This window comes from Drosophila subpulchrella, chromosome X, assembly GCF_014743375.2.
Source record: "Drosophila subpulchrella strain 33 F10 #4 breed RU33 chromosome X, RU_Dsub_v1.1 Primary Assembly, whole genome shotgun sequence".
NCBI lineage: Eukaryota > Metazoa > Arthropoda > Insecta > Diptera > Drosophilidae > Drosophila > Drosophila subpulchrella.
The window spans coordinates 16,110,456-16,132,631 of NC_050613.1; the positions used below are offsets into that span (position 1 = coordinate 16,110,456).

The following is a 22,176-nucleotide window of genomic DNA, read 5'->3' on the forward strand; positions in this document are numbered from 1 at the left end:
CACATCGTTTCGCCGGACTCCAGTCTTTATTTAGCTCAGTCTGAACAAGTCTCTTAAGGACTTCACTTAAACCATCAAATATTTTCGCTTGCGAAGCTGTATTAATAACCTACACAGGAGAACGGCCGTTCAATTTATATTTTTATTTTTTGGGTCTTATATTAACTTATTTTTTCTAATATTTTGTAATTAGTATGGTTACTAAATTTTTCTGTGGATAGTGATAATCTTTCGCAACAATTTCAAAAGCTGTATGCGAACTGTTCCCCTGAAATACAGTTGCAAAATCTTAGTTCACCAGCCATACGTTTAGTCACAGCAATTGGGATTCTCTTCGTTGCTTACAACCACTCCGTATCGCCGATCCTCCGGTTTCATTTTCGTGTACGGAGGACGGCTGTCGTCTCCCTCACAGCAATCAATGTCACATCCTTTCAAAGGGCAGACTTGTAGAGTGCAGCTGCTTTCAGTTGGGCCATCACCTGCACTTTTAACGTCTTTTGAATTCTTCGTAGGAGTTTTCGGAGATCTACTGTTTTTACTTCCGCTAGTTTTGTTTTTCAATAAATACATTTCACTTCAGTAAGTCAATATATATAAGCCATTGTAGCGGAAGTTATGGCAAGCTGGCCATTTTCAGCCAATGTCTTCGCATATGACGGCCACGTAACTAATCTTCTTGCATTGGTTCTGGATAAAAACTTTCAAATTCTTAAAGCCAAAAAAGTTGAACTTAAATAAATGATCGTTCAATTCATACATATCTTTTGTGGTTTTTCTATTAAATTCTTTTTTTGTCCATTATTAATTTAATATAATTTGATGAGTTTTTGGTGAAGTAAATTAAATGTTTTCATTTCCAAAGTAATCCTTGCGAAGCTCTCGCGACAGGGATAATACCTCGCAGCAATTTTATAAACTGGATTCGAACTGCTCCCTTGAAATGCAGTCGCTAGAGCGCAGGGAACCCCCTTCTAAAACCAAACGGAATCTTTTTAGAATCTTTTGGATTTGCAGAACGCACGTGTAATCTCAGCGATTGGAATCTTCCTCATTGCTGATCACGACTCCGTATCGCAGATCCTCTGGCATCACTTTCGTGTATGGAGGACGGCGGTCGCCTCCCTCACAGCAATCAATGTCACATTCCTTTGAAGCGCTGAATTGTATAGTGCAGCTGTTTTTAGTTGGGCCATCGCCTATACTGGAGTCTGACAACGATCTTGACTTTGTCAAGTCACAAAATCGCTTTGCTCCAACAGGTTGTTTCTGCACTCAGTGACAACAGAAATTACTTTTCCTTTTCTATTTTGACGACTGCATAAGTATAATAGTACTTTGCACGCGCTTTTTTTTAATTTCTTATCAGTTTATAAAAACACCTCTTTTTACGGGTTGGCATCTATCGGCTGAGAATGAGTAGCGGAATTTGGCTGTGTCGAATAAACAGGGGCTATTTTGATTGGACGACTTTAAGGATTCGTAAAACTCATATCATAAACAGTAAATGTTGTTTGAATAGGGAAATAGTACATACATATATACATACATTTTATATTAAGTGACTTTTTGCGTTTGGTTTTTAAATTTTGATTTCAGTCAGAAGTTTCCACCCCATTAAAGGAGACGGTATAAAGTATATATATTCTTGATCACCACCATGTCCGTCTGTCTGTCCGTTTAGTCCAGCGGTCGTCATACACACATCACAAGTTTGCCTTGCATTAGTGTGAGTGTAAAAAAGCACGAAGTTGGCGCGCAATTCATTTCTGTCGCTCTGCGACGTCGAACCTCTGCCGCAGCAGCAAAAAAGCGCGCCGAAGCTGAGAAAAAAGACCCGAAGACCCATGCCGAAGTCACACGAACATCTACGTTATACGTGACCGAGCAGCGGATGGGCAGAACAATTCCCTATGCTCACTTAACAGAGCGCTGCCGACCGCTGCTCTAGTCTATCAGTATTGAAGTTATCGGAAGGAAACTTTCCCAAAAGTTTTCTTTCTTTCGGAAATAGTAAAAAAAACAATTCTAGCTTAATTATTTTTGATTATACTATCTTCTACTCTGGGGTAATACTCAATTTTATAAAGCTGCCATGGGAACAATTAGACAATAGATGAAAAAATAATTTAAAAAATGAATTAGTGTATCTTCTTAATGATATTAAATCATCATTATATCAAATGTATTAATATGAATTTAATAAAAAAAAAAAACATTGACAAAACTATTGCTTCCCGTGTGTGTCAAAATCAAAAATCAAAATTAGTGTAGACAGGCCATCAAATATCACAAATCGACCAATTTAATCGATAGCTTAAACAGTTTTTGGTATATCTTTCCGCTTCTATACAGAGACCTGGATTTAGAGCGTACCAATTAAACGGGCATACTTTGTCGTCAAACTCCATTATTCTTTCTATGGCAAATCTCTATTTGATACAATTTTGGTGCAGTAAATTAAATGTTTGGATTGTCGAAGAAATCCTTCTGCGGTTTTCATCCAAATTCTTCGCATCACAATCACAGCAATCACAATCGCAGCAAAAACTACAACCTTCAATATTTGAAATGAGGCAGTAAATTTGAAAATGTATTTGTATGTTGTAATATTTTTATTTTATTTTTTTACATATTGTTTATATTAAATAAGTTATACAGAGGCACTTGCAAACTCACCCAGAAGTCCTTGATCTACTGAGTTTTGAAGAAACTATTTCAAACTCCTAAATTTTTTCCGACAAGTCCATTGCAGGAACCCTTATCTTCGGAGTTTTCGGAACGTCCTCAGATGTAATGATTCTTTCTTCCGATAGTTTACAATAAATATTTTAATTTTCCTTTGTAAGTTATTATTATGTGCGCCATTGTAGTGACAGTTTTGACAATTCTAAGGTGATGGCCTTCTACCACGCACAACATTTTTCCGCATTGGTTTTCGATAACCCCTTTAAAACGGTAACAACTTCCGAAAGTAAAAATTCCTCTTTTTTTTAAATCAGTGTATATTTTTAAATCAAAACATCTATTAAGCATACATTATTGAATTCTTGCTTGCTTTCTTATCTATCTTTTCTTCTTTGACGATTAGTTAACACTCCTGCTGAGCAGTTATCGTCTTTTTGAAAAAATGTATGCCTTCGACATGAATCCTTGTTCTGAGATAGAACGCGTACGCCAACGGAAAAATTGTACTCCTTGTAGTGTATAGCGTTCTTCCTTGTTTTATTTTGGGATCACCATTGGTTTTATATTTGGGATCACCATTGTTTCTATTGATTTATTGTTGGGATCTCCAGTTGTGTTAGTTTATTAGCATTAATTCCGGAAATAAGTGTTCTTGATTACTCGATGTATTAAACTCGTATATCCGACGTTGTGTTTGATAGCCTTTTGAATTACTCGTCCGTGGGATCTTGTTCTATTTAATTCTTTTTTGTCCATTGTTAATTTAATAACGTAATCGTAATTTTCTCATTCATTTTCCGATCATTCCTATGGCAGCTATAAAATAGCAGCTTAAAAAACACTTATATAAAAAATGCGAAAATGGGTCAAAAAATAAATGTTCCTTAAAGTGATGGGGATCGATAGCATTTGTAGCAAGCTGCTCAAAACAGTGGGTCTTATAGCTGTTCGCCTTGATTTGGCTAAAATTCCATCAGAGAAATTGTGAAAAAAAAGGGAGCTTAACATCGTTGTCAAATTTTAAAGACGTGTATAATAGTTTAAGATCGGGACTACTTTTTAGGAATGCCGTTATGTATTGAATGTGTGTCAGCGAAAATATTTAAAATAAGCCGAATTATGTATTATTCTAAGCTATCGCTGAACCTGTATTTTGTGTTCCTCTGTAGTTACTTATATTTTTGGTATATTTTTCCATATTTACAGTCCCGATAGCGGTTTTATCTAGTATTAATCGAAAATGAATGGATTTAGAGCGTAGCAGATTACGGTCACATCGTTTCGCCGGACTCCAGTCTTTATTTAGCTCAGTCTGAACAAGTCTCTTAAGGACTTCACTTAAACCATCAAATATTTTCGCTTGCGAAGCTGTATTAATAACCTACACAGGAGAACGGCCGTTCAATTTATATTTTTATTTTTTGGGTCTTATATTAACTTATTTTTTCTAATATTTTGTAATTAGTATAGTTACTAAATTTTTCTGTGGATAGTGATAATCGTTCGCAACAATTTCAAAAGCTGTATGCGAACTGTTCCCCTGAAATACAGTTGCAAAATCTTAGTTCACCAGCCATACGTTTAGTCACAGCAATTGGGATTCTCTTCGTTGCTTACAACCACTCCGTATCGCCGATCCTCCGGTTTCATTTTCGTGTACGGAGGACGGCTGTCGTCTCCCTCACAGCAATCAATGTCACATCCTTTCAAAGGGCAGACTTGTAGAGTGCAGCTGCTTTCAGTTGGGCCATCACCTGCACTTTTAACGTCTTTTGAATTCTTCGTAGGAGTTTTCGGAGATCTACTGTTTTTACTTCCGCTAGTTTTGTTTTTCAATAAATACATTTTTTTTGCTCACTTCAGCAAGTTAATATATATAAGCCATTGTAGCGGAAGTTATGGCAAGCTGGCCATTTTCAGCCAATGTCTTCGCATATGACGGCCACGTAACTAATCTTCTTGCATTGGTTCTGGATAAAAACTTTCAAATTCTTAAAGCCAAAAAAGTTGAACTTAAATAAATGATCGTTCAATTCATACATATCTTTTGTGGTTTTTCTATTAAATTCTTTTTTGTCCATTATTAATTTAATATAATTTGATGAGTTTTTGGTGAAGTAAATTAAATGTTTTCATTTCCAAAGTAATCCTTGCGAAGCTCTCGCGACAGGGATAATACCTCGCAGCAATTTTATAAACTGGATTCGAACTGCTCCCTTGAAATGCAGTCGCTAGAGCGCAGGGAACCCCCTTCTTCTAAAACCAAACGGAATCTTTTTAGTATCTTTTGGATTTGCAGAACGCACGTGTAATCTCAGCGATTGGAATCTTCCTCATTGCTGATCACGACTCCGTATCGCAGATCCCCTGGCATCACTTTCGTGTATGGAGGACGGCGGTCGCCTCCCTCACAGCAATCAATGTCACATTCCTTTGAAGCGCTGAATTGTATAGTGCAGCTGTTTTTAGTTGGGCCATCGCCTATACTGGAGTCTGACAACGATCTTGACTTTGTCAAGTCACAAAATCGCTTTGCTCCAACAGGTTGTTTCTGCACTCAGTGACAACAGAAATTACTTTTCCTTTTCTATTTTGACGACTGCATAAGTATAATAGTACTTTGCACGCGCTTTTTTTTAAATTCTTATCAGTTTATAAAAACACCTTTTTTTACGGGTTGGCATCTATCGGCTGAGAATGAGTAGCGGAATTTGGCTGTGTCGAATAAACAGGGGCTATTTTGATTGGACGACTTTAAGGATTCGTAAAACTCATATCATAAACAGTAAATGTTGTTTGAATAGGGAAATAGTACATACATATATACATACATTTTATATTAAGTGACTTTTTGCGTTTGGTTTTTAAATTTTGATTTCAGTCAGAAGTTTCCACCCCATTAAAGGAGACGGTATAAAGTATATATATTCTTGATCACCACCATGTCCGTCTGTCTGTCCGTTTAGTCCAGCGGTCGTCATACACACATCACAAGTTTGCCTTGCATTAGTGTGAGTGTCAAAAAGCACGAAGTTGGCGCGCAATTCATTTCTGTCGCTCTGCGACGTCGAACCTCTGCCGCAGCATCAAAAAAGCGCGCCGAAGCTGAGAAAAAAGACCCGAAGACCCATGCCGAAGTCACACGAACATCTACGTTATACGTGACCGAGCAGCGGATGGGCAGAACAATTCCCTATGCTCACTTAACAGAGCGCTGCCGACCGCTGCTCTAGTCTATCAGTATTGAAGTTATCGGAAGGAAACTTTCCCAAAAGTTTTCTTTCTTTCGGAAATAGTAAAAAAAACAATTCTAGCTTAATTATTTTTGATTATACTATCTTCTACTCTGGGGTAATACTCAATTTTATAAAGCTGCCATGGGAACAATTAGACAATAGATGAAAAAATAATTTAAAAAATGAATTAGTGTATCTTCTTAATGATATTAAATCATCATTATATCAAATGTATTAATATGAATTTAATAAAAAAAAAAAAACATTGACAAAACTATTGCTTCCCGTGCGTGTCAAAATCAAAAATCAAAATTAGTGTAGACAGGCCATCAAATATCACAAATCGACCAATTTAATCGATAGCTTAAACAGTTTTTGGTATATCTTTCCGCTTCTATACAGAGACCTGGATTTAGAGCGTACCAATTAAACGGGCATACTTTGTCGTCAAACTCCATTATTCTTTCTATGGCAAATCTCTATTTGATACAATTTTGGTGCAGTAAATTAAATGTTTGGATTGTCGAAGAAATCCTTCTGCGGTTTTCATCCAAATTCTTCGCATCACAATCACAGCAATCACAATCGCAGCAAAAACTACAACCTTCAATATTTGAAATGAGGCAGTAAATTTGAAAATGTATTTGTATGTTGTAATATTTTTATTTTATTTTTTTACATATTGTTTATATTAAATAAGTTATACAGAGGCACTTGCAAACTCACCCAGAAGTCCTTGATCTACTGAGTTTTGAAGAAACTATTTCAAACTCCTAAATTTTTTCCGACAAGTCCATTGCAGGAACCCTTATCTTCGGAGTTTTCGGAACGTCCTCAGATGTAATGATTCTTTCTTCCGATAGTTTACAATAAATATTTTAATTTTCCTTTGTAAGTTATTATTATGTGCGCCATTGTAGTGACAGTTTTGACAATTCTAAGGTGATGGCCTTCTACCACGCACAACATTTTTCCGCATTGGTTTTCGATAACCCCTTTAAAACGGTAACAACTTCCGAAAGTAAAAATTCCTCTTTTTTTTAAATCAGTGTATATTTTTAAATCAAAACATCTATTAAGCATACATTATTGAATTCTTGCTTGCTTTCTTATCTATCTTTTCTTCTTTGACGATTAGTTAACACTCCTGCTGAGCAGTTATCGTCTTTTTGAAAAAATGTATGCCTTCGACATGAATCCTTGTTCTGAGATAGAACGCGTACGCCAACGGAAAAATTGTACTCCTTGTAGTGTATAGCGTTCTTCCTTGTTTTATTTTGGGATCACCATTGGTTTTATATTTGGGATCACCATTGTTTCTATTGATTTATTGTTGGGATCTCCAGTTGTGTTAGTTTATTAGCATTAATTCCGGAAATAAGTGTTCTTGATTACTCGATGTATTAAACTCGTATATCCGACGTTGTGTTTGATAGCCTTTTGAATTACTCGTCCGTGGGATCTTGTTCTATTTAATTCTTTTTTGTCCATTGTTAATTTAATAGAATTTCATTAATTTTGGCAGAGCTCTCGCAACAGCGATAATAGCTCGCAACAATTTTAAAAGCAGCATTGGAACTAGTCCCCTAAAATACGATTACTGAAGTGCAATGATCCTACTTTTCTCCATGGTGATAATTGTTCGCAGCAATTTTAATAGTTGCATAGGAACTGGTCCCCTGAAATACAGTCACTGAATCGCAGTGATCCCACTTCTCCAACCATATGGAATCTTATTAGCAGTATGCACGTGTAGTCACAGCAATTGGGATTTTCCTCGTTGCTGATTACGACTCCGTATCGCCGATTCTCCGGCTTCATTTTCGTGTACGGGAATACCTTAAAACTTTGGCATAAACTATTTTAGTGTATTATAAAACAACCCCATACTTGTTTCAGAAATGTTGCTTAGAAAAAAATAGAATCGGATGAACATGTGTGCAGTGCACACTGTGCACTTATGGAAAAAAATATTAGAAATGGCTGGCCTGCGTTAGTTGATTTCATATGTTTCATGAAAAACAAAACAATATTTCCCAAATATTTTTTCATTTCCTGGAAAAATAATAGAATTAAAGCGCCATACCATTTTTTAAGTATGTAGCTTAAGGGAAACTCTGAGTCCGGACTTTCCGCCAACCAACATGCAACCCTGAAATGATTTTGGCTAATCAAAATGGCCTTAGCAAACTGTCATGACATTTGAAGGCACATTATTCCCTTTAACGATTGTCAAGAAATCTAATTACAAGATGAGCGAACGAAACTTGGATATCCTTTCTGATCTGTAGTTCGTGGACAGTCTGCTTACGGATCTTCGATGGCGTTATCCTAAACCTGGCTTACAGTTAGTTCAAGACCGTAGTTAAAGGCAAAGATTTTGAAAGTTATTTCCTTCAGCTTTGGCAAAGGAACTGTTCCAACGTTAGGGTAGACGATCTGAAGCGCAAAAGCTCCTGACTCCTGGGAATAATGGTGCCACTGACAGGTGGCCATGATGACCGATATGAACCGCCGAATCTGAGGATCGGAGTGCCATTCGATCCGGTAATCTGATACAGATTACTGTGGTGGAGACGACAGCCAAAATCCGTACTCGAAAGTTATGCAATAGGATCGGCGATACGCAGTCGTCATCAGCAATGAGGAAGATTCAAACTCCTGCTAAAAGATTCCATATGGTTGGTGAAATAGGATCACTGCACTTCAGTAAATTCATATCAAGGGACCACTTCAAATGCAGCCTTTAAAATTGTTGCAAACAATTATCACTATCGAATGAAAAATGAAGTAACTATTATAATTAAAAAATTTTAGAAAAAAAAACAATGTTATATATAACCCAAAAAAGAACAAGGGAGAACGCTATAGTCGAGTACCTCGACTATCAGATACCCGTTACTCAGCTTAAGGGACCAAAGGGAAATGGAGATATGCAAGCAGCAAAGCGAGATTTAAATGCGCCACCTACCGGCGGAAGACAGATTAAAGCGTTGTGGGCGTTAGGGAAGGCGTGAAAAATGCATTATTCAATAGAATAAGTTAGCCGCGCACTTTTTTTCTTTGCCGCTAAGTTCGGCCGGCAACTATTTACATACACACACATACATTTCGCATTGTCTGGCTCTGACGTCATAGCTTTTTTTTCTTGGGAGGTTTGTGGGCGTTAGAGTGGGCGTAGCAAAATTTTTTTGGGTCAATCGGTAGGCATTGACAAGACTAATACATTTCAGTTAAAATTTTCTATCTAGCATCAAAACTGTAGGAGCCACAGTTTTGGGCGGTTTGTGGGCGTTAGAGTGGGCGTGGCACTCTACTGAAACAAACTTGCGCTGCGTAAGAAGCTCAGGAATCTGCACGCCAAATCTCAATAGCCTACCTCTAATAGTTTCCGAGATCTCAGCGTTCATCCGGACGGACAGACGGACAGACGGACATGGCTAGATCGACTCGGCTAGTGATCCTGTTCAAGAATATATATACTTTATGGGGTCGGAAACGCTTCCTTCTGCCTGTTACATACTTTCCGACGAATCTAGTATACCCTTTTACTCTACGAGTAACGGGTATAAAAATATAAATTGAACGGCCGTTCTCCTGTGTAGGTTATAAACCAACTTCGCAAGCGAAAATATTTAATGGCTGCGGAAAAGGAATGAAGTGCTTAAGAGACCTGTCCAGACTGAGTCAAAAATCAAGACTGGAGTCTGGCGGAGGAATATGCCCGATAGGTTATGTATTGGCAATGTTATCGGAAGCTATCGGGCTTAAGCAAAGCCAGGAACAAGTTAGCGAGTTGGGTGTGCCCTAATTATAAAAAGTGTTCTAAGTGATAGACATACCTGATTTTATAACAGACTTACGCAGTGAAATCAAGAGCAATAACCCAAGTAACCAGACAAAGTCGAATTCGAAGACGTCTCCGAAAATATAAAAAGTTTAAAGTTGACTCAGATTTTTTGGGATCCGTCCCGCCGACTGAACTTCCTTTTCAAAATATTTTTATACGAAGCTATTTGTAAAGCATATGATTATATTGCCAAAAAGACATGTTTGTTTTTTATTTGCCCAAAAACCGAGAAAATCGTGTTAATTATCATGGTTTAAATCTTAGTCTTTGTTTTTTACCAGTCTAATACCTATACCAACATAGCGAGTACACCCACCTCATCACTTGGTTCCCGCGTTGCCACAAGCTATCGATAAACGTTCTTCGACCTGAGGCGGCCAAATATTTTAAAAATATTATATCGATAATATTTAATTTGAAAAAAGGTTTTTTTGGATACATCGCTATATCAAGTCGTTTTGATATTTTTTAGTGTTTGTTTTAATTGGGCTGAGCAGTTGTTTACTTTATGAGTCTCCGAAAACGCAAGAGGTCATAGTTTAATGACGTTGTTAAAAACTTGATAAAGTAATTTAAAAACGTTAAATCTTATAAAGTATTATTATTATTTATTTTATTTAAATTGATTGCCTGGAAAAAAACCTCAATTTAATATATATAGTTACCGTACAAAATAAATAACTATCGATTGCGAACCAACTAATGCTTTTAAGTTACATTAAATTTTTGGCTATTAATTGTACACGGGAAAAACAAAAAGTAATTAATACGCATATTTTAAACTATTGAAAACGTATGTGAATTAAAGACTTAAACTACTAACAATGGAACTTTGGTTCTGAAATGTATGGTTTTCTGACACGCAAAGCTGCTTGCCAGAAAAAAATAATGAATTTGTAAATGTAAATTGTAAACTATAGGTCCAATAACAGCAATGTTTGAAAATGTTGTATCTTAACATTTCTGTTGAATGTAAAGGGAGGGAAAATTCGAAATCAGCTGGTGTGACCATCCGCCAACCGCTGCGAAATGTAGAAAATCTAAATACCATGGTCTGTCTTCTACGCGATAAATACATTTAAATGAGATATCGATATATTGATATAGTTTGCACCTCTCTACCACAAAATCGAACGAGCAAAAACGAAATCGAACTCGTGCCGGAAGGTTGTGCAAAAGCTCCAGCTGCAAAAAGAAAACCCACGCGGAAGTCGAGCAATTACCGAATTTACCAAGCAAATTAACTAAAGTGAGTGTTGCGATGAACAGGTCGTTGATACTGGGCAAAGTCAGGGAGAGATTGTTGGAGAGATCTGTAAGATTGGAAATTGGAGTCTCCCTTGCTGTGTTGTTGCTGTTGTGGATGCAAAAGATAATGATGTCGGTCGGCAGATTCGAGATTATTTCACAAGTTTTTGCACAGCACCGGGAGCATAGTTTCCTCTATTTTTTTTTTTATTGGCACGTCCGTCGCACACACACACACACACGCTTAGCCGGCAAATAAGAAAAAAGGGCACAGAGGGAAATCAAAACGAGAGTAAAATATTTGGCAATTCAGAAATATTTGTGATTTGTAATTAATTCGCCACGAATTCGCATCTATTACATTGCAAACGTGCCGAAAGTTCAATAAATTCAATCGGCAAAATGGGAACAGCCAAAAATTTGGCTAATTTATTATTCCGGGTTTCTTCCATTTCTATAGTCCGTCGGCCATTTTGTAGAGTTCAGCTTTTCTTCTCTTTTTTGATCACCCCTAGTTATTGCGAAATATCTGGAAGGGCAATTACACTTTAACTCTGGTAATTGCCTCATTAGAACTTGGGTTTATAGCGACTTAAAGTGGGATATTAGCTTAGCGTTCTTACTTTATCACTTTTAAATAAAATAGTTTGATTTGTTGCTAAAAATAATGTGTTCATATTCTTCATTTTTTATTAAAACTAATTAAAAAGAAGTTTTACTGTTAACTTTAAAAAAATATTTTACCGACTTTTAATTCGATTTATTTTTGATTTTTTTTATAATATATTTTAAAAATAGTTGACATTAAAATTATTAATTACACTACATGAAAGGAAGCTTTACTATTCAAATAAAAATTCATTTTACGACTTCTTTTAATTCCTCATAAAAAAATTGGGAGTATTGTTAGAATATTATAATTAAAAATCCCTATTTTTAATTAAATTAAACTAATTTTCATTGCAATTGTATCCAATTAAGAATTTAGTAAGTACTTACAATCACAAAATAGTGAAAAATGGTTTTAGTCAGACCAAGATTTTAAAGTATGATACGTGTAGTTTTTTAGTTGTCGCTCTTAAGATAGGGAACTTTGAGTGGGTTGACTTGCAAAATACGCTGAGAGCACTGTGTAGATTTGTGTCCATTTTGTTCTGGAAAATATCGCCATTTTGAGACCTGATTTCTAACTCCCCTGGTAAACCCTACTTTGCAGATGCCCCAGCTACAGAAGACCGCTCCCGAGTTCTCCGGCACCGCCGTCGTCAACGGTGTGTTCAAGGACATTAAGTTGAGCGACTACAAGGGCAAGTACCTGGTGCTGTTCTTCTACCCGCTGGACTTCACCTTCGTGTGCCCCACCGAGATCATCGCCTTCTCGGAGGCCGCCGCCGAGTTCCGCAAGATCAACTGCGAGGTGATCGGTTGCTCCACGGACAGCCAGTTCACCCATCTGGCCTGGATCAACACGGCCAGGAAGCAGGGCGGTCTGGGCAGCATGGACATTCCCCTGCTGGCCGACAAGTCGATGAAGGTGGCCCGCGCCTATGGCGTTCTCGACGAGGAGACCGGCATCCCCTTCCGCGGCCTGTTTATCATCGATGACAAGCAGAACTTGCGCCAGATCACCGTCAACGATCTGCCAGTGGGTCGCAGCGTGGAGGAGACCCTTCGTCTCGTCCAGGCCTTCCAGTACACCGACAAGTACGGCGAGGTCTGCCCAGCCAACTGGAAGCCGGGCCAGAAGACCATGGTGGCCGATCCCACCAAGTCCAAGGAGTACTTCGAGACCACCTCCTAAAGATGCTATCTATCTGTTTGCCGGACGGAGGGGCTGCTCCTGGCGAGTGGGAGCGTATTCGAATCGCAACCCCCCTCGTCCAAAACGCATTCATATTATATATCCTACATATTAACCCTAGAGCGTAGAGAGAAGAAGAAACTGTGAGGCACCTTTCCCTGCAACAACCACCAACCCGAAATGAGAAAAACCTGTAAAAGCAAAGCGGAAAGTGATTTTTTGTGTGCTTTTTTTTTGTAATTCACCACAATAAACGATTTTACGGAAGAGAAGAAGGCGCACGTGGGTCTTTATCAGGGGGTGGCGGGCGGACTTTCGCCTCAAACCTCTGGGCTTATCAGCCCGGTAAACATTTCCACAAAAAAAAAATGGAAAGAAATAGAAGCGAGCGAGTTATCACCGTCTGTGGCTGGCAGTTGCAAAATGGAAAAAAAACTGAATCAGAATGCCAGGAATGTCCAGCTGAGACATCCACGTCATGGCAGCTGCACAGGGAGAAATCTGGCATGTCTCCTGTCATATCATATCATATTAAGACATTCGGTCTTTTATGAATTTCACTTTTTGGCAAGAACCCAGAGTTTTCATATCTTGCGAAAATTGTCTAATTATAACTCTTTAAAACTTCCAATTTCTTATCATTAATTTCATATGATATGATATATAACATTCGTTTAGAAAATCTTAAGATATGAAATATGATCTGAAAGATATTTGCCTTCAAGAACCCAGAGTTTTCATGATTCACCAGCACAGGTAGTCATATCTTTCGAAAATTGCCTAAATTATAACTAACTCTTTAAAACATCCAATTTCTTTTCGTTAATTGTATGATATGATATATAATATTCGTTTACAAAATCTTAATATATGAAATATGATCTGAAAGATATGAAATTTGTACAAAATGTATATAATATTGTATTGATATAGGTGTAATTTTTTGCGAGTGCAGCAACAGCTGTTGGTGACACAGTAACCGAGTGCACAATTCCCGTTTTGCCACCATTTCAATGTTAAGTGCAAGCGAGAGTCGTCTAGTCAACGTGGATGCCTTGCATATTAAGCGGGTCTTGACTCTACATATGTAGGTATGGGTATTCGCTACCCAGTCTCCCGGTTTCGAGTCCCCCCTCCCCATCTAAGGTTCAACTATTACGTGTAGTTTGCGGCGAATCACACGACGTGTCTTCTGCGGATCGCGTCTCGTCCGCCAAAACTAGTTTCTCCAAGTCACACACATGGGTGTATGTCTATATTTATATGTGGTACACATTACCAGCTGCGAAAAAGCTTTGGAACCTACTGGAAACAGAAAAAGAACCCTTTCTCAACGCCAAGTGGTGCGATCAGATCGCTTGCACGTTACGTCGTTAGTTTTTGCCATTTTATAATTTTTTTCTGTTAGATCGGGGTATAGCCGACTTGATGGTGCGTCATTATCATTATCAGTCTGCTAATTGCGCCGGTTGCCCACGGAAACTCAAGTTCATTTCACACACAATGGACGCTAAGATAATAGCCCCTACAATGGGCTTTCCTGTTCATAACTTTTAGTGCCCTTTAGTTCGGAACGGAATGTGGTATTTTTAGAGACCGACTAGGATAACATTTATGTAATTTAGGCTGTTAAAGGTTCTCATCACTTAAGTTACTTAGGGGGTTTATAAGATGGGACACCGCTGCGCATGAGCAATATTATTCTTTTATATTTCTTATAACTAAATGTATATAGTATCTTACCTAAAAACAAACATTACTCAAGGTCTTCGAAATGGAAAGATAATAAACGAATGCAACGTCATTGATAAGAAACTAAAATCCTAAGTTCCTTAAGCATTGTTCTTAAAGTACTTTAAAAACGAGTCTAAAGGAATTTAGGATATAATAATAATAATCCTTAATTCCTTTCCTAGGATTTTTATTTCTTATCTAAGAGAATCTCAAGAAAGAGTACCCCAACTTCGGTATTCCCTAAAAGTTTATGGATCCCAATCGGTTTTACCTGAGCTTGTTTGCCCAGTTGTACAGAAAACGCTCTATTCATATTCATCAGCCGCACGACAGCTGCAAAAAGAGATTGCTTCTGCTGAATCATTGCACCCAAAACGGTACAAAAAGCCACAGAAACGTACAATAATCTCAGTCTGAGCCCGATTTCTATGCCAACGGGCCTATTGAGGGCGTTGCAAATGTCATTGTCGGTAACTTTCAATGGATGTGAATCCGAATCGATAATTATTGGGTGGCGAAAAAAAAACGCACTTGCTGTAATGAATTTCCACCCGAATGCTGCAAATGGGTGGGAAATAACTCTGATATTTCCAATATGCCAATCGCTAGAAGTCAGTACCCGGAACACAAGTACATACACATACAGCTACGGGGAAAACAATAGTAATATGTACATAAATGTGGTAAAAAAAAAAATAATTAGGAAAAATAATTGCATACACTATTGAACACCTGTTGAATACTTTCTCTAACTAGCGTTTATAATTTAAAATAACCAATCATTATAGACCATTTCAAAGAATATCGATATAAGGTCTTAAGTAATATCTAAAAATTCCCAAACATGTGCTCATGTATTTTGGTACTTCATCTAATATCATCTAATATTGTAGAACCACACACTTTTAGTTTGATTTTCTTTTTTTAATTTAAAATATACCTGATTATTTTGCATGATATATAGGTTATACAGCCAATTCAAATTATTTGATATAAACTTTTGAAAGCGGATACTATTCTTCTGACAACATTTACTATTATGCTACAGGGCTGTCTGTGGCGTAATTTGATTATTTTATAGACTGATAAGTTGTAATCGGGGGGCTTTTTCTACGGTATTAGTGATATCAGTGGGAATGGGTCGTGCGGAATGACATGCTAGAAATGGCAACCTCCGCCATATTGGGTTAAGCTCGACCTTTCAATTACCTTTGCGATAAGGCTATGGGGTGTGTTGGCCAAAACAATAGCCCAGTTAAAGGTGGGCCCCTTCCAGAAAAATATAACATCTATATATATATCGTCAATTATAATTATTCTAAGCCACACGCAACACAGATATTGATCCGTAATCAATGTGAAATATAATTGCACTTAATGGCATAACAATTGACCCAGGACTCTTGACATGAATCCCATTTGGGACATGATTCTGATCGGATAATTGAATTTTCCAATGCAATCAATTCAAACTTAACAGTCTGCCTATCCTATCTAAGCTGCAAAGTATGCTATTAAATTGTGATAAATAGTGTTAGGTAGGACCCAAGTGTTAGGTGTTATTCAAGCACACTGTTTACGTTTAGTATTTCCCAGCACTTGATTCGAGGGGTGCTACTTTAGATATTCAATGCCCGCCAATTTCGAAATGTTGATAACAACCAATGTCAAAAATCCATATTTCCTGAAATATGAATATGTCAAGTTAAAGAAAATATAAAAACTAAACTCTTAGAAAACAACAGTTTCGAAAAAAGTTATTGGAATTTTATATGGGTTGACTTTAAAATCCTTCTTTGTATGACAATAAAACTTAGGAAACCCTATAATTGTCAAAATTTATAAAATCAAGTTTATTTGCTAGATTATGATTGTTTTGGTAATCATTTTGGTATCAGCATACAAACGTAAGTATAGAAAATGTTGCCCACCTGCTTCTACAGAAATATTCCTAAAGTAGACTTCAGAGTATTTTAAATGCACAACATATTAAAATCAAACAAATATTAAAATTTTAATTTTAAGAAAGTGGAGATTCCCTTATTTTTGAATAATTCCGTTTTTTTTACATCTACATAAGTGTCGAATATATTGGAATGAAGGTTGATCTTGCATTTATAAACATTTCCAGCTAAAACGTGAGTAAGCCAAATCTTTTAATTGGAGCCCCAAACTGCGAATAATCATGCATAAATAAATTTAAGATTAAGTTTCCTAACTAAAAATGTTTAATTCACAGCCAATGACAATTAAGATTTAAGATTACTAAGAGAGAAGCTCAAAGAAATAGCACAGTGGCCTGAAAGTACATTAGAATGACAAATCTGACGGATTCCGATTGATTCATTTGTTTTTTTAGGATATATGTTGTATGAACTTAAATAACATCTTCATACAAAGTTACTCAAGTTCTTGGCTTTCTTTACTCATTATGGCAAGCACGTATATGTGGCTGAGTGAAACCGCCGCGAAAGCAACCGCATGGCGTGGTCATCCTGTGGCTTTCTTAGACCCCTCGATTTTGAAAGCAACAGGGCTATAGAGCTAAGCTCTCGGGTTCTCCGCTCTAGGTTATATTATACACACTGTGGGTTTATATTAACAGATCTTTTTACTGTCGCTATGGTTTCATCACTGTACGGCTTACATATTTCATGGATCGTAAACAAAATGGTTATTAAAATTATTATGTATCAATCAGTTTATTTCGCGTTTCTTTGTGAACATTCATTTTCGCTGGTTGTCTAAATGAATGTATCAGCGTTTTCGCCCCTTGATTTGTTGTATACAAAACGTAGTTGGTTGCATGGTAGGTCGGTGAAATAAAACGTCAATCTACATATGAACTCCTCTCGGCACACACAGATCTCTTCGATATCAAACATATTGTGGCTCTAGAAGAAGAAGCCGAGGATCTTGCCTCCCAGATGTTTTCTCCTGGCCTCCTCGTGGTCCATGATGCCGCCCGAGGTGGTGAGCACGACGTAGCCAAACTGACGGGAGGGCAGCAGATTGTTGGTCCACTTCTCGATGTCGTTGATGGGCACATCGAAACGGGGCGAGATGACGCCGCACTTGTTGAGGCGGCCGGTCAGGTTGACCACGATCTTGCCGGAACGGTGATCGTCGACGATCTCGAACTCGCCGATGTAGCCGTGCTTCATCATCACGGTGAGGAACTTGATGATCACCTTGGAGCAGGGACGCAGCAGCACCTGGCGCTTGCCACGCTTCTCCGCGTTGTTGATGCACTTCAGGGCATCGGCCAATACGTTCATACGCACCATGGCTGCAAATGGGTTGGGAATACAATTAGTCGGTTGCCAAAGGTCCAGAATTCACAGACAGAAAATGATAAAACGGAACTATAATCGAGCGCCAACTGATGGAAAACCCGTTACTCACTGCACTATTAAGGCTACAATACATTTGATTTTGTACTATACGAACGGGCAAAAAAGTAATTTAAGGTACCTAGATGATCTAACACATGAAGATAGCTTCCTTTAAGAGGGATAGACTATCATATGAGGCCTATTTCAGCAAAATTGGCAACGTTTTTTGAACATATTATAGAGTATTCATAGGAAACAGCAAATGTTTAAGACTTCCTCATTTCATTCTTGGTGATCTGGCGAGATATTTCGAATAAAAAGTTTATTTTCTAGGGTTCTTGGTTTTTTTGGGGGCCCAAGGTAGCCAATCCTTACAACAAGAGTTTGATTTTCGAATAATTCTAGGTCTTATAGATCCCTGGACATCCAAAAGTTTGTTAGCACGGACAGACGAATTTGGATATGTAGAATCGGTTTTTAATGATCTTGAAATATAGATTCTTTTTTGGCATTACTTTTTTATTCGGCGAGTAACGGGTTTAAAAAAAATAAGAACAGCAAGCAAAACACGTGCAAAATACCAGTGTAAAAAAATGTTACTGTCTGTGTTTCTTTGGTTGTGTGCGTGCAAGTGGCTGTAAACAACTACGTTTCTTGGTTAGTTTTTCATCTCAAGTACTCCAAAATTCAATAAATTTAGCCGGCTTTTGGTTGTACATTTGATTTCATCCAATTCTCGACTTTTTGCCACACTTTTAAGCCACTCACACACACACACATGCACAACAACAACACTGTGCAACACTTTTTGGTCAACTTTTCACTTGAACTCTTTCCGCACAGAAAAAAATATATAACCAAAAAAAATAGCATTTAATGTACATATATATCCAATATGTAGCAATGCATCTTATGTATTGTTTACATGGTGTAGCGCCAAGTATGCAAAACTCAATTTCGGCTCGTTGGCCCACAGTAAAAAAATTTGTAATAAAAAAAAAAGGGATAGTATTTGCACATGTTTCAGCCGGCGCTCGCCGCAAATCTTATCTGGCTGCATTTTGGCGGTGGAAACAGGTCCAATGGAAGCGGCAATTACCTGGGATTGGTTTGCAAACACTGATTTACACGACCGCTGCAAATAGAAGAAATAAAATGGTTTTAGTACAATTTCGGAGAACAAAATCGCGGAGAACACGCACTCACGAAAACGTGAAAAGGGAAAAGAAAGGGAAACGGAAGGAAAAAGACGGACGATAGTGTGGCCGGGCGTGCGAAAAGCTGGCTGAAATCGGTGCGGCAATCGATAGTTCACCGGTTGCGAACTTGGCTAATTTGGCTGAGATCCTCTTGAAAAACGTTTAAGCTATTTATTTATTTATAAAAAGCTGACTTACAGTTTGAAACTATAAGCTAACTTATTCATAAAGCGTTAGCGACTAAGGCCTTCTGCTTGTCTGTGGTATAACAGTTGTTTACTTTTACTTGCAGATATACATTTACATAATTAATTCATTTTTATTGATGGGTATACGTTCTGTCCTAGTAGTTTCCTGAATTTCTTTTATTTTCCTTGCAAAAGTTAATAGGCAGTGAAAAAAAGGACTGACGTAATGAAGTGTCATGCTCTCTAATTTTTCAGTTTTGGTAGTTTTAAGGTCAATTAAAGTTTCAAAGTTATTTCAAATAAAATTTAACTTCTTTTATTATTCATGGTTCAAACCTCTACTAATCAAACTATCGAGTGTACGATATGTTAGCAACTGTTCTTTCAGGGTTGCTCCGAACATCAGTGTTGCAGCAAAAGTTGAGTATTTACCTGGCCGCACGAAACGGTCGCACTAACAATTTATAAACAAACAAAAATGTCCAAACAACAGTGAGTAATTTGTTAATAACAGGCATTTTGGGAGGCTTTAAAACCTTGCTTTCTCCTTACCCAGGTATGGCCTCATTATCCCCGGGCAGCAAAAGAAGGCACCCGCCAAACCTGCCGTAAAGCCCGCCATTTTCGACGAGAGCAGCGCCTCCGAGAGCGACGACGACCGAAATGCACCACAACTGAAGCCAAAAACCAGCGGAGTGACCAGTGGGCCCAGTTTAATGGAGCGCCGCGTGGCCCGCCGGCAGCAAGAGAAGGCCCTAGCCGAGGATCCCACCATCTTCCAGTACGACGAGCTGTACGATGACATGGACAGCAAGCGCGAGGAGGCCAAGCAGTCGAAGAGCCAGGAGCCCCGGAAACCCAAGTACATCGGCAGGCTGATGGAGCACGCCGAGCGCCGGAAGCTGGAGAAGGAGCTGCGCATCGAGCGGCAGGTGCAGAAGGATCGTGAGGCCGAGGGCGAGATGTACAAGGACAAGGACACCTACGTGACGGCAGCCTATCGCAAGAAACTCGAGTCCATACGCCAGATGCAGGAGCAGGAGCAGCGCGACGAGTATCTCGAGGCCATTGGCGATGTGACCAAGCAGAAGGATCTGGGCGGCTTCTATCGCCATCTCTACGAACAGAAGATGGGCGGCCCTGCCCAGCCAGATGAGGTTCAACCAAAGACGGCGCCCTCAACCGACGAGGTCTCGTACAAACCCATCAAGGCGGAGGCTGCCAAGCACCGAAGCTATAGGCAACGTCGCTCCTCCGAGGAGGAGGAGCAGGCCAAAGCTTTGACTGCCCAAGATCCAGAGCCCACTCCTTCCACAAATCAGACAGAAAGCAAGCCAGCCCAGGCTCACTTGGCCAACAATATTGATGCCGATTCCGACTTCAGCATAGACGATTCCAGCGATGAAGAGGAGGAGAAGGAAAAGGAGAAAGATAAGGTTAAGGATAAGGATAAGCAGCAGCAGTCCCAGGGCAAAAAGAAGGACAAACCCCAGGAAAAATTAGAGCCCACGAAAGCCAAAGAACCAGAGGCGTCTGAGAAGCAATCCCCCTCTAAGAAAGAAAATTCCGATGCCGAGCTGGATGAGAAGAATCTACCCGTGCCGACAGTCACCAAACCTCCTGTGGACCGCACACTCATCTGGCGCAAAAGGACCGTGGGCGAGGTCTTCGAGGCTGCCTTGGCTCGCTATCAGGAACGCAAACTGGCTCGCCAGGGCTAAAATGCATCCAATTAAAGTTCGAGTAGATGGAAAAACAAACCACTGATTTCTGTATTGTCTCCTTATTATGGTAATTTCAATTTGTCCCGTGTTCATAAATTATTTATGTGTATGCTAGCGCTCTTAGCAAACCCTTTTCGGTGCAAATATTTTGCATAAGTTGCAACAAAGTCCCCAGCAGCCCGCTTCCACTTTTCATCTAAAACAGAAAAAAAACAAAATGTGTAAGAAGTACAAGGCATGACGGATGGAACCGCAGGAAAAGTGGGGGGAAAAGCACTGGAGGATGAGGAAGTGCCTGAAGGAGCAGAACGCGAAGATATTCCATTTATTTTGTATGACGACGACACGACGACAAGTAGGAGAGCCAAAAAAAGAACTAGTGCCAGTTTGGAGAAACGAAACTAGAAATACCCTTGTGGGTCAATAAGAAGGCGGTTAATTAAATGGGATGCAGAGTAAGTCCTAAGAACGCTCATTATAATTTAAATCTGATGCTTTCAGCTCTTGTTAAAGTACTTCATCCAATTGAACTTAGATAAATAAATTATGTTTTATAATAGAAAAGCTCCTTATAGAATTATAGATCTGGGTACACATTGATTGGGACATACCTATTCAAATCGAAAAGTTCCAACGCTGCAAAGTACGAAGCTGTGCAAGAATTCATCCCTATTGATTTTATATTCCGGGACAAATCCGCGTTGAGGCAGACAGCTTATGCAGAAATGACTTTTTAGGTTCACAAATATCTCGCTCACTGAGCCGGAAACTCCTAATCCAAGTTCTAATACCCTCTGCAAGGGTATAAAAATGGAAAGGCACCGAGAAACTTGCCAAACGCCCAAATAACAAAGAGCCAACTTGGCGTTAGTTTATTTTTTCGCCATCCCTTTTTGTTTTTGCAACATTGTTGTTGCTTCATTTTGCCGCAAATGCTGGGAAATCCTTTTGGAAAATAGGTGTGCCCGCGCCATAAAAGCGAAAACCAATGGGCCAGGAGGGTAGCGGCATGGGGGAGCCTGAGCCGCGGTAAAGGAGAACGGAAAGCACGGGGAGCTCGGCTGACATGGTTAGGATCAGTGATGGACGGTGTCTAGGCGGTTGCTAGGTACTTTCACATGTTGTCTTCGAACTTTCGTCTGGTAAGGTAGTGTGGGAACATTTAAAAATTTG

General features: G+C 38.8%; 3 protein-coding genes across 3 annotated transcripts; 2 read left to right on the plus strand and 1 right to left on the minus strand.

The window, feature by feature from the left end:
* The first annotated feature begins 10,870 nt into the window (after positions 1-10,870).
* On the plus strand, positions 10,871-13,095 carry LOC119557650 (peroxiredoxin 1). The gene is made up of 2 exons (XM_037870502.1): positions 10,871-11,023; positions 12,239-13,095. The coding sequence occupies exon 2, from the start codon at positions 12,239-12,241 to the stop codon at positions 12,821-12,823; it is 585 nt and encodes a 194-aa protein (XP_037726430.1). The 5' UTR covers positions 10,871-11,023; the 3' UTR covers positions 12,824-13,095.
* A 4,136-nt stretch (positions 13,096-17,231) lies between these two features.
* LOC119557591 (40S ribosomal protein S15Aa) lies at positions 17,232-19,186 on the minus strand. Its single transcript, XM_037870393.1, has 3 exons — positions 19,095-19,186; positions 18,992-19,027; positions 17,232-17,846 (listed from the first exon to the last, which is right to left on the minus strand). The coding sequence occupies exon 3, from the start codon at positions 17,842-17,844 to the stop codon at positions 17,452-17,454; it is 393 nt and encodes a 130-aa protein (XP_037726321.1). The 5' UTR covers positions 17,845-17,846; positions 18,992-19,027; positions 19,095-19,186; the 3' UTR covers positions 17,232-17,451.
* A 506-nt stretch (positions 19,187-19,692) lies between these two features.
* Positions 19,693-21,567, plus strand: LOC119557755 (nuclear speckle splicing regulatory protein 1). The gene is made up of 2 exons (XM_037870651.1): positions 19,693-19,771; positions 19,836-21,567. Exons 1-2 carry the CDS (start codon positions 19,758-19,760, stop codon positions 20,998-21,000), a joined length of 1,179 nt encoding a protein of 392 aa, XP_037726579.1. The 5' UTR covers positions 19,693-19,757; the 3' UTR covers positions 21,001-21,567.
* The last annotated feature ends 609 nt before the right edge of the window (positions 21,568-22,176 follow it).